We start from the raw sequence: 17039 nt of genomic DNA, 5'->3' as shown, positions 1-17039 counted from the left end.
TTTCTGGGAGGGGTGGCATGCAAGGGAGGGGAGGGAGTAAGGGGTGGCATGGGGGCATGATTTGTACGAATGATTTGTCCAAAGGGCTTGAGAGATTCACAGCCCAATCCAGAACGGTCATGCAGTGGCACGAGAAGTCCCAAAAGACCAAAAACCAAAAACTCACTTTTAACTCTCCCATAGGGAGAAGCGGAAATACACTGCAAAAATTGTGGCACATGTCGAAGCCCTGCAGAGAGCTGGGTACATTCCAGGGCTCCACAGTGACCAGGCATCAGCAGTATAAGTGCCCCAGGGAGGGCAATTCCACCAGTGTGCCAGGCCAGTATAAGTGCCCCAGGGAGGGCAGTTCCACCAGTGTAAGCCTGCACCACATGCAGAGGGGGATTTCCACACACACACACACCCGCATTGGGCTGCAATTAATATAGGGGATAGAATTGCACCCTGTGGAACCTCACAAGTTAGGCCTCACACCAATAAGAGCTGGTGTCCGATAGCAAACTGTGATCCATGAGGAACTGTTTGAACCAGTTCAGTGCACATCCCCTGATACCTATTTCTGGCTCCCGGCACCTCAACAAGAAGGTATGATCTACTCGCACAGGTGTCAAACTCGCGGCCCTCCAGAAGTTATGCACTACAGTTCCCATCATCCCCTGCCAGCACTGGGATGATGGGAACTGTAGTCCATAACATCTGGAGGGCCGCGAGTTTGACACCTGTATGGAAAGCTGCAGACAAATCCAATAAGAGCCATGAAAAGGCATAGCCTTTGTCTACATTCTGAAGATCATCAACGAGAACTCAAAAAGCCATCTCTGTCCCGTAGCCTGGCCTGAAAAGGGTCCAGAGCAGATGAGTTATCTAAGACTTGGATTCTGGATTTATATTATACCCCACCGTTCTCCACTGTAAGGAGACTCAAGGTGGCTTACAAGCTCCTTTCCCTTTCTCTCCCCACAACAGACACCTTGTGAGGTAAGTGGGGCTGAGAGAGTCCAGAGAGAACTGTATTTAGCTCAAGATCACTCAGCAGGAATGTAGGAGTGCGGAAACACATCTGGTTCACCAGACAAGCCTCCGCCACTCAGGTGGAATGGAGAATCAACCCCAGTTCTCCAGATTAGAATCTAGCTGCTCTTAACCACTACACCACACTGTTATCACCGCATCACCCCAACTTATTGGTGGTCCCTGGCCCCTCGATGATACGGCTCTGGCCCCAGCCTGGTGGAACGCTCTTCTGCCAGCTGTCCGGGCCCTGCGGGACCTTACTGAATTCCGCAGGGCCTGCAAGACAGAGTTGTTCCGCCGGGCCTTTGGAGGAACCAGCCGTTGATGGTGCCCCCGCCCCCCCACCCCGGCCTTCTACATCTGTGCCTCTTGTCATCCTGGGATTGGTTGCTCTTCCCTCCCTGAAAGAGGGTTTGAAATGGAATCGTCGGACGCCATTCTGCAAACTAATGCTTGTTATTATGCTTAGTTTTCTATTTTATCGCTGCTTTTGATAAGTTTTAGTCGTTTTATTTTGTACATGTTGGTTATTGTGCTGTACACCGCCCAGAGCCCTCCGGGGATGGGGCGGTATAGAAATTGAAAATAAATAAATAAATAAATACTCTCAACAATGTTTAATATTTCTCTACATATTTGTATTAACAGATAATTGTAAGCCAAGCATATATAACATTGTCATGATTAGACTGGAACAAAGATATCTAAGGCTGTTGAAAAAAATTTATTTTATTATGTATAAATAACTACATATATTTGTCTATTAATTTAATTAAATGCAAACAATAAGATCTCAGTTAACCTGTCTAATAAGACTAAAGTTGTTTTTATCTAGTTTATCAGTTAATGTTAATGTATTCTTAGTAATAAGAGTATAAATACAGATCCATTTTATATTTAATTTTGATATAAAGAATATTAGATTCAGATTATATAAGGTTATGTGTTCGTTATAATTACACTGTTCAGTTGTGAAACTTGAGATGACTGCTACGTTTATCTGTGTTGAATTCTTTGCTTTCTTCTTTTTTTCTGCATTTCTTTAGTTGATAAAAATAAAAATTATTTACAAAAAGAAAGCTAGAGAGGTTGAATTGGGGAAGGTACAGCCCTGCCCTACAAGAAACTCACGAACATGCTACTCCCGGTCAATCACCAGCTCTGCTCCCCACCCCAAGAACTGATATTGAGGAGGGTCTTCGCAAGGCTCACCCCTTCTGTCATGAAAAGGCCAAGCTAAGTGTTGCAAGCACAAAAAAAGAAACATTTGGCCCCTTCCGCACACGCAAAATAATGCGTTTTCAAACCACTTTCACAACTGTTTGCCAGTGGATTTTGCCATTCCGCACAGCTTCAAAGAGCACTGAAAGCAGTTTCAAAGTGCATTATTCTGCATGTGCGGAATGAGCCCTAGTTTCTTCCTTCCGTAGACTGTCAGAAGACTCCTGCATAAGATATTAAGGAGCTGTTGCAAAGACAGTCGGCTGGAACATCACAGTTGCAACCAGAGTTAGGGAGAACAGGAAATAAGAGTCAGTCAAGCGGATGTTGTATTTTCCTCCCTTGTGACCCTTTTCCATTTTTCAAAGTAATTTTTTTCTTAGAAGCCAAACCCACGTTGTTCCTCTGCGTTATATTCTACATTAGCTTTGCCAAATATCCCACCCAGGGTCCCCACAGAAAAAAACTTATCTAAATTTTGACAGAGAAGACACATGGCTTCACCATTTGAACAGCGGCCCCTCCTGGTTTGCCCAACCGACCTTGATCCAGTCAAGAGATGCGGTTCCTGATCAATTAGGTTCTTTAGATAGCCAGAACCTCTGTAATAAGACAGGGATGGAAGGTCACAGATTGCTTAGCCTTGACCCTCTGGCAGGGACTGGGGAAAGAAGGAAGAAAACGGGCTGTTTTACAGCCTGATCCCAATCTTGGCCCCTTCTGCACCTGCAGAATAATGCACTTTCAATCCACTTTAAATGCACTTTGAAGCTGTGCGGAATAGCAAAACCCACTTGCAAACCATTGTGAATGTGGATTATTCTGCATGTGCGGAAGGGGCCTATATTTTCTCAGAAACAAATATCACGGATTCCAGCGGAATTTGCCTCGCAAGCAGAGATTGTGAGCTGTAGGACGGAGGTGAGAAGAGGCTCAGCTCTGGAAAGCAGACAAATGGCTCAGTGCAAGCCACAGCCAAGACCGTAAGACCCCAAAATATCAGCTGACTCCGTGAGAACAGGAAACAGGCTGAGGAAAGCCTGGCGAGTGGAATAGAAGATGAAGGCTGCCCTGCCACGGAGATTAAAGCCTCCGGTTTCGTTTTGTACATGATGTTTAAATTATTTCCCATGAACACAGGTTGCTGCTTCTTTCCTTTGGGTTCTGTGTTGGGGCTCTCTATCCTGGATGACATCGCGCCTGCGAACGCTCGGAAGGGAATGCGGTCCCTTCAACAGAATAAAAATGCCGGTTCCCGATACTCTGGGGATTACTGGCCACTTTTCCCTGCTAGAAGCCATTCAGAGCTCCAGCCGTCTCGTTTTAGACATTCAGCTTTAGCTTCCCCCGTTGACATCCCACCCCCCTTCCAAAACGTAAACTTCCTCTTCACCACCCTGGGTAGGTAGAATGTTCTGGCTACTTACCAGCTCAGACAATTCCAGCGTCCTCAGCAGGAAGCCCAAGAGGCATCCGGTGACCACTGAAAGCAAGGAGAGGGTCAAGAGACCGTTCTTATTCCAGAACGCCCGAAAAGCCTTCCGGATTTTTGAGAACGCTGCGGACACGGGGCTCAAGGATTCCTTGGCGCCATCCAACATGTCACCCTCCAGCGTCACACGGCAATCCATCCTAACCGAGGGGACACGGCTAGGCCCAAGTTCTGGAAGCCGTTGGGCTTCATTGGGGAAAGTTGTGGCACAGTCAGATGGGGGTGATACGGTTCGTCCCCCCGCTGTGGGATCAGAGCTGGTCTGAAGACAGAAGGCAGAGAGATTCTGCCTTTCCCCCCTTGATAATCTCCGCTGAGAGGCAAACCAGCAGATGTCTGAGTCCCTTTAAGCTTAATGGGAAGTGACATCTCAGACGACGTCATTCAAGTCCAAGGTATGTCGCCTCGTAACCCCATCAAGTGTCTTCCTCCGGCACTTTAAAGACTAACAGGTTTACTGGGGAAGCTGCCCGGAGAATGAACCGTGTGATCCGGGAAGCTCCCAGGTCAAACGTCACTTCAGCCAGAAATTCACTCTGGCAAGTCATACTTCGCCATCTGTGACATAGAAGCAGTAATACTGACTGAGGCCCCTTCCGCACACGCAAAATAATGCGTTTTCAAACCACTTTCACAACTGTTTGCAAGTGGATTTTGCTGTTCCGCACAGCTTCGAAGAGCACTGAAAGCAGTTTGAAAGGGCATTATTCTGCATGTGCGGAATGAGCCTTAGAGCCAGCGTGGTGTAGTGGTTAAGAGCAGCAGACTCTCATCTGGAGCACCGGGTTTGATTCTCCACTCCTCCACACGAAGCCTGCTGGGCGACCTTGGGCCCCTCACAGTTTTCTCTGAACTCTCAGCCCAGGCAGAGGCAAGCAATGGCAAACCACCTCTAAACCTCTCATCCTTGGAAACCCTACAGCAGGGCTCTTCAAACGATGGCCCTCCAGATGTTCGTGGACTACAATTCCCATCGGTCCCTGCCAGCATGGCCAAGTGGCAGGGGCTGATGGGAATTGTAGTCCATGAACATCTGGAGGGCCATCGTTTGAAGAGCCCTGCCCGACAGGGTCACCGGAAGTCAGCTGTGACTGGACGGCACTTTCCACACAATACTTACAAGGCTGTTGTCAAACACCATTCTTAAACACAGTCTTGGACAAGCTCCTTAAAGGCTCATTGTTGATATTACTGTACTGAAATGGCCACAACCAGTTATTTATTAAGCTGCCCTTCCCTAACGAGCTATGCACAGAGTGAACACCACTATATCCTCTCAACAACCCTGCAAAGGTGGGCCGGGCTGACACCAGTGAGCTTCATGGCTCAGCCCCAAAACAGGCAGCTGTGTCTGGAGTAAGGTGACCAGATGGTCACCTTTCTGAACCAGGACTGGGGGTAGGCGGCCATGCACGCGCACGCATCTGCAGGAGCGCACTGCCTTCTGGGGCTTGCTGTCGGCAAGCCCCAGAAGGCTGTGCTCCTGCAGCCGCGCGCGCAGGAGGCTGCTGCACTGCCTTGCGCCCCAGAAGGCAGTGCGGCAGCCTCCCAAAAATCGGGACAATTTCAATAACCCACAGGACGCGGGACAAATTGTTTGAAGGCGGGACTGTCAGGAGAGAATGCTGCTAGAACATGGCCATACAGCCCGGAAACCACACAGCAACCCAGTGATTCCGGCCGTGAAAGCCTTTGACAATAAATCTATTTGTAGTAAATGGCTGAATTTTAGAGATGTTATCTATTACTGTACAGACAACTAAAAGATTCTAGAGTCACTTGTCTCTGCATGCTGCCAAAATAGTACAATGCTAAAAGGTATTATTGGAATTATTCCTTAAACCTGATGTTAATTTCTGTACTAATTGCTCTTGGAAATACTGTGAGCCTTTTATAGAGGAAAACCTTTTGTAAAATGATTTATGGGTGGCACTTATCCCCCTTGCGATTGGCAAAAATGTATAAAACAAATTATAATGGTTGTTGGTTTTGTGGAGTAGCTAAAGCAGTTATTTTTGCAGTTATGCAGTGGGTTATATTTATGCAGTGGGTATGTACCTGTGCTTCATTGTTTCGGTCACAAGCTGTGAAAATTTTATCAGCTGGTTTGAAAAGAACAAAAATCCCATTCTTGACAGAATCTCTTTGATTTACACATTTTTCTCAGCCGCATCCCCAGTCAACCAAACAAATCCAGATTTAGGCTCCTTCCGCACATGCAGAATAATGCACTTTCAAACTGCTTTCAGTGCTCTTTGAAGCTGTGCGGAATAGCAAAATCCACTTGCAAACAGTTGTGAAAGTGGTTTGAAAACGCATTATTTCGCGTGTGCAGAAGGGGCCTTAGAGTCTTTAGACACATAACCACTATACCACACTGCCATTTGTAAAGGAAGGAATTTGTAAGTCATTTTGAGACTCCTTAAAGGGAGACGAAAGCAGGGTATAAAAATACCTCTCCTTCTTCTAAAGCAGGGGTAGGGAACCTGCGGCTCTCCAGATGTTCAGGAACTACAATTCCCATCAGCCTCTGTCAGCATGGCCAATTGGCCATGCTGGTAGGGGCTGATGGGAATTGTAGTTCCTGAACATCTGGAGAGCCGCAGGTTCCCTACCCCTAAAGCATCTGCTTAGGATGCAGAAGGTTTCAGGTTCACTACCCAGGATCTCTACTTAAAAGGATCAGGAAGGTGATGGGAAAGAAGCCTTGGAAAACCTCTAGACCAGTGATGGCGAACCTATGGCACGGGTGCCAGAGGTGGCACTCGGAGCCCTCTCTGTGGGCACGCGCACACAGAGTTAGTTATGTGGGTGTGGAAAATCACCCCCCCACACACACACACATATCTAGGCTGGCCTGGGGCACTGAGCACGACATGCACGCACTGCGGTGAGCAGGGAGGACTTGGCTGGTGGGCCTGGTGCCTGTGCTCCAGGTGGTTGCTGCCCGAGGGGGGCGGGTGGTGCAGAGGAGGCAGAGATGCTTGAGGGGCACAGAGCAGTGCGCGCGGGACTTGCGGGAGGCTAGAGCAGGCTGGCCCCTGCTCGAGCAGGTGGGGTGGAGGAAGAGGGAGCCAACCGGTTTTTTCTAAACTAAAACCTCAGCATTCAGGTTAAATTGCCAGGTTGGCACATTGCAATAAATAAGTGAAGTTTGGGTTGCAATTTGGGCACTCGGTCTCAAAAAGGTTCGCCACCACTGCTCTAGACAATACGGATTTTGCTTTACTGTCTGGTTCACTACAAAGCGGATTCCACATGGGCCAAAAACAGCAGTGTGAAAATGGTTGAAAACGGTGTAAAAGGTGTTTACGCCGCTGCTTTGGCCCATGCGGAATCCGCCTCTGGCTGCCTCCTAGGTGTGCACAAGTTTCTGGAAATGAAGTTTGGTTGGGGGTGGGGTGCTGAGAAAAGCGTCGTGTAAATCAAAACTTCTATTTATTTTGATTCAGTTTAATAGTTTTTGTTGTTGGACTTCACTTTGGACCAATGCAGCCAGCGCCCAGATCATCTCATTGTTAAAAATAATATTTCGCTTCATTGATCCCATCAACTTTGGACAATGAAAGTCCCAGCCCAGGACTATCTCGCCACCCATACGGTGGTCTCATTAATTCACTTTGAACTCAAGCAGAAAGGTGATCTTATTCATTACCACCACGTGGAGGAGGCGGAGCCACAGAAAACTGGGGCTAAGACGGACAGCCGAACAGTGGCGCATGCGCACTAGCGCCACCGGCCCAAGATGGCGGCTGTGGCGGGAGCGGAGGCCGCGCCGCCGGCCGTTTCCACAGCGGCAGCGCCGGCGGAGGACCCCGAGCTTCCAGCCTCCTCGGCCTCGGCCTCCACGAGCGCGGCCCGCCCGGCCCGCCTGCCGCTAGCGCGGGTCAAAGCGCTGGTCAAGGCCGACCCCGACGTCACCCTCGCCAGCCAAGAAGCCGTTTTCATCTTGGCGCGCGCCACGGTGAGGGGCGGGGCCTGCTTTGCGACGCTCGCGACTGGGAGGGTAAATAGTGGTGGGCGGGGCTAAGGAGCCAAGTCTGCTGATTCGTCGTTGGGGAGTAAATGGGAAGGGTTGGAGGCGGGTCCTGGTAGCTCCTGGGGTGGGGCTTCGTCCATTCATAAAGATGTATTACTGGTCCTGAAGAACAGGCTGTTAATCATTATCAATACTTGTTAAGCATGATTAATAATTATTAGCAGTTAAGCCGCATTAATAATTACTAAGAGTTATGATTGTGAATAGTTAGCATCCATGACTACTAATGACTATGATCAATTTTTAATATTAATTTTTATATGTAGTATACCGGTTTTATATTAGGGGACTATTATGTTGTTAACTGCTCCTAGCCCATAAGGGTAGGGGTGGTATAGAAACCTAATAAATGAAATTAAATGCTAATAATGATTAGTAGTAATAATGATTAATGACTATAATAAGGATTGAATCCAGATTTCATTATTGTCCCATCTTTCCGCTTGAATTCCAAGGAAGAATATGGAGCAGTAATAAAATACTTACTCGATTTTTATTGTGGTACTATTGCAGTGGTGGCGAACCTATGGCATGGGTGCCAGAGGTGGCACTCAGAGCCCTCTCTGTGGGCATGCGCAGAGTCACACCCCCCCACCCCCCCCCCACACACACACATCTAGGCTGGCCTGGGCTGCTGGGCTTGATTAAGACCTAGTTTTGGGGAAGCAGTATAGGTAACCCCGTTAAGTGCTGTTAAACCCCACTGATTTTCATGCAAAGAACTAAAGCGCGATCCTTTACCTGGGAGTAAGCTTGGTTGCTGGCAATGGGGCTTGCTTCTGAGTAAATCCTCCTAGGGTCGTGATTCACCCGTTGGAAGAGTTGCACGGTTGCTTCAAAGCAAAGCCACCGACTACCACCAAGCTTACTCCCGAGTAACGCACAACCATTTTTTCTAAACGAAAACCTCATTGATATTCAGGTGTTAAATTCGCCGGTAGTTGGCAAATTTCTTTGGCGATAAATAAGTGGGTTTTGGGTTGCAATTTGGGCACTCGGTCTCGAAAAGGTTCGCCATCACTGTACTATTGTATATGGAATGTTGTGAGTCACCCTGAACCTGGTTGGCTGGAAAGGGCGACCTATGAATCCAATGAATGCGTAAATAATGGCCCAGTAATGCTAAATTGCCGTGGGACTGTATTCTTCGGGGTTTAAATTCCTCTGTAGAGCTTTTTGGCGACACATTGTCGAAGGCTTTCATGACCAGAATCAACTAGCCATTGTGAGTTTTCTGGGCTGTGTGGCTGTGGTCTGGTAGTTTTTCCTTTAAACATTTTGCCTGCGTCCATCCCTGGCATCGTGGCATGCCTTTGAAGATGCCGGTCATCGATGCGGGTGAAACGTTAGGAGCAAAAACTACCAGGCCACGGCCACACAGCTCAGAAAACCCACAATAGCCAGTTCTCCCAAAGCGTTAGATGGGCTGTGAAGTTATCCCCAAGTTGATATAACTGAGCTCCCTTAATCTTCCCTCTAGGAGTTGTTTGTGGAAACCATTGCAAAAGATGCCTACATCTATGCCCAGCAAGGAAAAAGGAAAACCCTGCAGAGGAAAGATCTAGGTAGGAAGCAGATCCCCCATACCTGCGCTGCGCATGGCATACGTTAGCTGATGAGTTTTAGCTGGTGAGCAGCTTCCTTGAGCTGAGTTTCTGTGCCAACTCATGCTCAGATTGAATAGGCCAGTGTTAGAATGTAGATAAGCTGTACAGTTTCTGGGGAAGGTCATAATAAGAGGAAACAACAACTGTTTTAAGGAAACAACAACTGGATGGAAAACTCCTGGTGTCCTTTTACCGCTGTGCTATAGAGAGTGTCTTAACCTACCGCATCTGTGTGTGGTTCTCCAGTTGCACAGTGGCAGATAGGAAGGCGCTCCAAAAAGTGATCACTACTGCACAAAGGATTATCGGCTGCCGTCTCCCCTCCTTGGAAGAACTCTATAATTCCCCAAAGCCTAAAGAAAGCCCAAAATATTCTGAGGGACCCGTCTCATCCAGCACACTCTCTTTTTGAACTGTTACCATCCGGCAGACGATACAGGCCTATCAAAACTAGGACAAAGAGGCTTAGAGACAGCTTCTACTCTAGAGCTGTGGCTATGCTGAACTCCGCAGCTTCGTGTTGATGTGTTTGGGGCTGTGTAGGGATGGGTGGAGGAAGGGGAAAGTGAGGATGATGTATGAGTCTGAAATTGTGTGCATCGAGGAATGCTGCTGTAAATTTCGTTGTGCGTGCACAATGACAATAAATGCTTATGCTTAAGAGGATGGAAAACCTTGGCTGTGTACCAGGAAGTGTTCTGTGCTGTTTGTGAGAATGCAGTGCAGGAGTAGTAGAACGGGATACAACCCTGGTAACTGCAGGAGGCTTTACTCTTAGGTGTAGTGGTTGAGAGCGGTGGATTGGAATATGGAGAACTGCATTTGATTCCCTACTCCTCCACATGAGCGGCAGGCTCTAATCTGGAGAACCGGGTTTGATGCCTCACTTGTTCACATGAGCAGCAGACTCTTCTCTGGGGAAGAGGATTTGTTTCCCCGCTCCTAAACACGAAGCCGGGTTACCTTGTTCCAGTCACAGTTCTCTCAGAACTCTCTCAGCCCCACCTGCCCCACAAGGTGTCTGTTGTGGGGAGAGGAAGGGAAAAGGAGTTTGTAAGCCACCTTGAGTCTCCTTATAGGAGGGAAAGGTAGGGTATAAAGCCAAACTCTTCTTCTTCTTCTTCTTGGCAAGTGGAGATTTGAAGTAAGGAGTATGAAAAAGGTAAGGGGCAAGGGTAAAAGTGGCATAGAGAGGAGAATCTACAAAAAACCTCTCATGCAGTAGTAGAAACATGTGAGGGTTTGTGTGCTGTTGAGAGCCAGCGTGGTATTGTGGTTTTTAAGAGTGTTTGACTGGTAACTGAGAGACCCAGTTTTGATGATGACGCATGCCACAGCAGCTCCCTAGATGGGTGGCCTAGGGCCTGTCACACGCTCTCAGCCCAGCGTACCTCGCAGGATTGTTGTGAGGACCAAATAGAGAAGAGGAGAACAACGTACACTGCTTTTGGGTCCCCAATGGAGTATAAATGAACCAAATAAAGTACTGTAAAGTGCAGTATCCCTTCCACATCCTGACTTTCCTCACCGTGGTTTTAATACAGTGGAACCTCGGTTTTCGTTGGTAATCCGTCCGAAAAGAATAGATGAAAACCGAAACCAATGAAAACCGAGGCAAACTTTTCCATAGGAATCAATGTAAATCCAATTAATCCGTTCTAGGCACTCCAAAAAACATACCAAAAACACATTTTTGGTGAATAAACATAGTGTTTAATGCTGAAAATAGTAACAAACAATAACACTAGAACCAGCTTCAGAGCCAGTGGACTAACGTCGCACCAGAAAGCTGTCCAAAGAGGTCTGTTTCTGACGCCTCTTTAAGATTTGTCTGAAATGGGGCAAGACATTGTCATTAAACAAGTTGCAGACACGGCCTGCAACAGCTTTGTCAGGGTGATTTTTCTCCACCAACCCCTGCACCTTACTGCAAATAGATGAAAACCAAGGCAAATGGAACCGAGGTTCCACTGTATATCACAGGTTGGCATAAGAAATTAAAAGGGATTTTTTTGGGGGGGGGGGTGGAGTTTTGTAGAAGTCACAGACAATACACAAAGGCTAGCTGACAACTCAGAAAAAGTTTGAAAACTCAGAAATGCATAAAATATATGTCAGGTGTTGTATATCAACATATTTTATCTTTTAATACCCACAAACATATACGATTTCCGTTTCCAAATAAAAGAAAAAAAATTCAGACTTCTTCTCTGGTACGAAGGGAGGGTCAAAAAGTTTTACGCCGATTTCCAGGTCGCGAGGGGCACCACACCCCTAATCCCAGTGATGTGGAAGGGATAACTGTCAGTGGAAATGAGGGATCTGGCTGAACAGCTGGGCCGAGAGGAGTTGGGTTCAGATCTCGTCTTGATTTGAATTCCGTCTGGTTCCCCAGCAAATGTGAAGCAGTCTCTTCACAGACCATCAGGCAGGGGGGGGAAAGGCCTGTGTATTTGGATTCTCATTGCTTCAATGTCATGATTTTTTCTCTCCCCTCCTTCTCCTCCACCCGATGATTTACTCCACTGCAGACAATGCCATTGAAGCCATAGATGAATTTGCCTTTTTGGAAGGTAAGATTCTGGCTAACGTCTCTTCGGCATTTTGAGTTGGAATAATAAACTGGAATTGCGTCCGACGAGAGAAACGGAGGCAGAGACCTTAGCTTACCCTAGCAAGGCTAGCTTGGGACAGGATTCAGAGGTGTGAGAGCTGTGCTTCAGTGGGTGTGCTCATTTGAAATAATAATAACAACAACAACAATAGAGGGCAGCAAAAAAATAAATAACAGCAGTCGGGCTCAAAAAAGCTGCATGAATTTCACCTAAAATTTCATTTATATTTATGTATTTATTTATTCATTCATCTATCAAATTGATAAACCGCCCACCCCCGAAGGGCTCTGGGCGGTGTACACTGGGCCAAACGTACAATGGCCAAACCAACAATACACCAACTAAAATAAATTAGAGCAAGTTAAAACAAAGTGATCCGGCTGGCCTCCACAAGGGCCAGGGCTTTTACGGCCCTGGCCCCTACCTGGTGGAACAGGCTCCCAGGTGAGATCAGGGCCCTGCGGGACATACAGAGTTTCCGCAGGGCCTGTAAAACAGACCTGTTCCGCCAGGCATTTGGCCAGCCGTGAGAACATCTCACTTCTGTGGAAAAAAACTGGCCTCCTGTGGGGGGGTAGGAATGGGGAAGGGGAAACAATTTTAATCGCCATCTCAACTTTGAATTTTATAATTTGTATATGGTTTTAACTGGGATTGGGGGTGAAATGGATTTTAATTGTTTATATGAATGATGGACACCGCCCTGAGCCCTTCGGGGAAGGGCGGTATAGAAATTTAATAAAATAAAAATAAAATAAAAATAAATTTACAAAATTCATAAAACTAGCAGCATCAGTACAATATACATAACAATGAGATTATAGAATTGTGTGGCGCCCGATCCCAAGGCCGAGCAGGGGTAGCAGCGTCAGAGATGTTATATTGGGCGTGCCGATGATGAAATGGCACGCGAAAGCTATATTGTGGTAAGCATCCTGAGGGTCCCGCGGCCGGCCTTCACTCAAACAAAAGTCCGGTGGAACAAAACCGTTTTACAGGCCCTGCGGAATTCTCCAAAGTGAAAATATTTAGTGAAAATATTTCTCCTCCGTTCTCTCAAGTCGTTTTGATGCAGAGGAAAAGTGGATCTGATTTTTTAAAAGGAAGCCTCCGGATCCATTAAAGTGAGAATTGGGGAGGGTTGGGGTAGCTTGTAATCTTTAAGATTTTTTAATCCCTCTGAAACGGCCTTTTAAAAACAAGGCAGGCTGTTGAGGAAAACGGGAAGGGAAGGGCTGTGGCCAACTAAGAGCCAGTGAGGTCTGTTGGTTAACAGTGGTGGACTCTGATCCGGAGAACCGGGTTTGTTTCTCTGCTCCTCCACATGGAAGCCTGCAGGGTGGCTTTGGGAGAGTCACAGCTCTCTCAGAACTCAGCCTCACCGACCTCAAAAGTCTGTGGGGAGAGGGAAGAAAGGAGTTTGTAAGCCGCTTTGAGACTCCTTGAAGGTAGAGAAAAGCCGAGTATAGAAACCAACTCTTCTATCAGTGGCGTAGGAGCAGCAATAGCGCAGGAGGTTAAGAGCTCGTGTATCTAATCTGGAGGAACCGGGTTTGATTCCCAGCTCTGCCACCTGAGCTGTGGAGGCTTCTCTGGGGAATTCAGATTAGCCTGTGCACTCCCACACACGCCAGCTGGGTGACCTTGGGCTAGTCACAGCTTCTCGGAGCTCTCTCAGCCCCACCTACCTCACAGGGTGTTTGTTGTGAGGGGGGAAGGGCAAGGAGATTGTAAGCCCCTTTGAGTCTCCTGTAGGAGAGAAAGGGGGATATAAATACAAACTCTTCTTCTTCTTCTTCTTCTTCTTCTTCTTCTTCTTCTTCTTCTTCTTCTTCTTCTTCTTCTTCTTCTTCTTCTTCTTCTTCTTCTTCTTCTTCTTCTTCTTCTTCTTCTTCTTCTTCTTCTTCTTCTTCTTCTTCTTCTTCTTCTTCTTCTTCTTCTTCTTCTTAAGTAGCCATGTTAAGTAGCCATGGTTAGTTTGGGGAAGAGGGGATGATATTGAAAGGTGTGTCCTTTTCCCCTAAAGTTTGCCTTTCCTGCCAGTTCCCTGCTCCCTCCTGAAGTAGCTTCCCCAGAGGCGTGGGCTCTAAATCGGCCCCTTTCTAAAAAAAAATGACCCTGCCCGGATCCAAACTCTGCCCCAGCCCTCCTTCCGCTCCAGGGACAATGAAGCCAGCACTTCTCTTGCACGCACATGGGGAGGAGGCCGTGCGGTTTTAAGATGGCACCATCTCCGGGTTGTGCTTTCTCTCTGGGAACCAGGTACCCTGGACTGAAGAGGACAAGGAGAAATCTCTGGAAGGAAAAAGTGCAGAGCGGAGCACAAGAGGCACAGGCCGAGACCCTCCAGGAAGATGGGGGACCTGCATCTGTCTGGTAGCCCCACAGTGGCCCTGAAACGGAAGGAGTTCTCCCTAGATTTATTTTTATGCTAAAGTGATTTGTCTAAAGCTTAAGCACTTTCAATACACACATTTTTCCCCTCATGTTTGTGTCGTATGCTGATTTGTCTGAGGTTCCTAAAAAAACCCTTTCTGTGGGGACTCATGAGTACTGTGCGGTATTGTCTCTCGCCTTCCATGAACATAAGAACATAAGAACAAGCCAGCTGGATCAGACCCGAGTCCATCTAGTCCAGCTCTCTGCTACTCGCAGTGGCCCACCAGGTGCCTTTGGGAGCTCACGTGCAGGATGTGAAAGCAATGGCCTTCTGCGGCTGTTGCTCCCGAGCACCTGGACTGTTAAGGCATTTGCAATCTGAGATCAAGGAGGATCAAGATTGGTAGCCATAGATCGACTTCTCCTCCAGAAATCTGTCCAAGCCCCTTTTAAAGCTATCCAGGTGAGTGGCCATCACCCCCTCCTGTGGCAGCATATTCCAAACACCAATCACACGTTGCGTGAAGAAGTGTTTCCTTTTATTAGTCCTAATTCTTCCCCCCAGCATTTTCAATGAATGCCCCCTGGTTTTAGTATTGTTTCCTAATCAAAAGTGGGATTGGGTGTTGGTTTGTTTTTCCCCTCTTCTCTGCCTACCTAAATTGTCCGAATCAGGGAGAAACTGGATTGCAGTCTGGAAAGGAGGACCAGGCTGCAAATTTCAGATTCCACTTGGGGTGTACTTTTAGGCCACCCCAAGTCAGAAATCATCAGACATCACATTAGAAGAGAGGACTGCACCTTATCAGGTTTTAAAACAAACAAACAATGGAGAAGGCCTTATGAAGGGCTTCAGGCTATCTCAGTCTTGACCGCTAGAGCCGGCTCTCTCCAGGAGAACTCAAACGAATAGATTCGATTGGGCCAAGGTGGAGAAATCCCAGCCACGTTGTCAGGATCGGTCAGCCTCCCCCAACAACAAGACTTTGGATTCAGAAATGTATGCTTGAAACCACATCGTGAACAGGGTACAAGCAAGTCTTGGAGAAGAAGAAGAAGAGTTTGGATTTATATCCCCCCTTTCTCTCCTGCAGGAGACTCAAAGGGGCTGACAATCTCCTTGCCCTTCCCCCCTCACAACAAACACCCTGTGAGGTAGGTGGGGCTGAGAGAGCTCCGAGAAGCTGTGACTAGCCCAAGGTCACCTAGCCATGCAGTGTGGGAGTGTACAGGCTAATCTGAATTCCCCAGAGAAGCCTCCACAGCTCAGGCGGCAGAGCGGGGAATCAAACCCGGTTCCTCCAGATTAGATACACGAGCTCTTAACCTCCTGCACCACTGCTGCTCTTCACGAAAGCCCTCTCCCCCTCCGTGACCCCCCTCCCCTCCCCTCGAAGTGGGTGGGCCATGATCATATGATGGGCCGTCCCCCTCCCACCCTTCCCAGACAGAAAGCACAACCCTAAGATAGTGGGACACGACCAGATGACAGGCCCCCCTCCCCCTCCCACCTTTTAGGGTGGGTGGGCCACAACTAGATGACGACCCCCTCCTTCCCCCGGGGTGGGTGGGCCTTGACCAGATGATGAGCTTTCCCCCCTTTATCCCTCCTCCCCCCAGGTTGGGTGGGCTACAACCAGTGGCGGAGCTACGGCGGGGCAGGGAGGACGGGACAAACGCCTGGGGCGCAGGGGCGGGGCAGAGAATCGCTACCCCTCCCCTCAGGCCGCCTCCACAGCCCACAGCAGTTCCCACAGACCACAGCAGGCTGATTTTTTTCACTTTTAAAAGGTAGGTGAAGGGTGTTGGGGGGCAGCCGTCATTTTTCCTTCCTACAGCACTGGCTGCAATCAGCTTCCGGATAATATCCCCTTCCCAGACACCCCTCCAGCCCCCTCCCTTCGATATCCCAGCAAGTTGAAATCACTGGGAACATTCTCAGGCTGTGCCCAGCTTCTAAGGTCTAAACAAGAGTTAAGGTTGCCTTGAAGGACATGCCTAAAAGCTAAAATACACAAGCACAGAGAGAGCAGCAGAACCAGAGGTGGGATCCAGCCGGTTCTCACCAGTTACATAACATACATAAGCCTTTATTGGCATAGTCAAAAAAAGTTACATAACTCAGGAACAATTGCATGGATACATGATAGATAAAAGGCCCCACGGGGAGCACAACAAATACCTTCTACTGGGAACTCTCAACTATCCCCCCAGTGAAATTGGCGATCTCTTCACAAAGACCGGGGTCCGAGTTGTTTAACAATAGAGATAACCTAATCAGATCAGGCAGCCCAGATTGAAGGTTCTCACCAGTTCCCGAGAGTGGGTTACTAATTATTGGTGTGTGCCGAGAGGGGGTTACTAATGGGGTCCGCTTTTCCGCCTCCCCGCCCTCGCCTCCCCGAGAGGCATCCTGCCTTTGAACGTGAAGGTTCCATATAGCAATTGCGACTAATAATGTCACTCCCTGAACTGGGTTAATCCCTTCCAGGTACTGCAATTCATGGATTCTCAGCCTTTCGTACCTTTTATCTCACCAGTCTCTATCAAAGAACCTGTGTGTTTCACTATTGCTGTGTTCAGATTTGTGAGTTGGGGCATTTTCTATAATGGGATGACGATTTAGAAAATGACCTGAGATTTTTTAAAAAAAATTTGGGGGGGGGGGG

The 17039-nt window shown here is 47.9% G+C and overlaps 2 protein-coding genes across 6 annotated transcripts in view; one reads left to right on the top strand and one right to left on the bottom strand.

Annotated features, from left to right (window-relative positions):
• ATCAY (ATCAY kinesin light chain interacting caytaxin) overlaps positions 1–17039 on the bottom strand; it is a 602799-nt gene that overhangs the window by 26974 nt on the left and 558786 nt on the right. The window lies entirely within an intron of this gene.
• POLE4 (DNA polymerase epsilon 4, accessory subunit) lies at positions 7457–14477 on the top strand. Its single transcript, XM_048498900.1, has 4 exons — positions 7457–7694; positions 9250–9334; positions 11908–11949; positions 14254–14477. The coding sequence occupies exons 1-4, from the start codon at positions 7476–7478 to the stop codon at positions 14265–14267; spliced, it is 360 nt and encodes a 119-aa protein (XP_048354857.1). The 5' UTR covers positions 7457–7475; the 3' UTR covers positions 14268–14477.

Source organism: Sphaerodactylus townsendi, linkage group LG05 (assembly GCF_021028975.2).
Source record: "Sphaerodactylus townsendi isolate TG3544 linkage group LG05, MPM_Stown_v2.3, whole genome shotgun sequence".
Lineage (NCBI taxonomy): Eukaryota > Metazoa > Chordata > Lepidosauria > Squamata > Sphaerodactylidae > Sphaerodactylus > Sphaerodactylus townsendi.
Note: the sequence above shows the minus strand (reverse complement) of the source record. Positions and strands in the feature narration are given on the sequence as shown.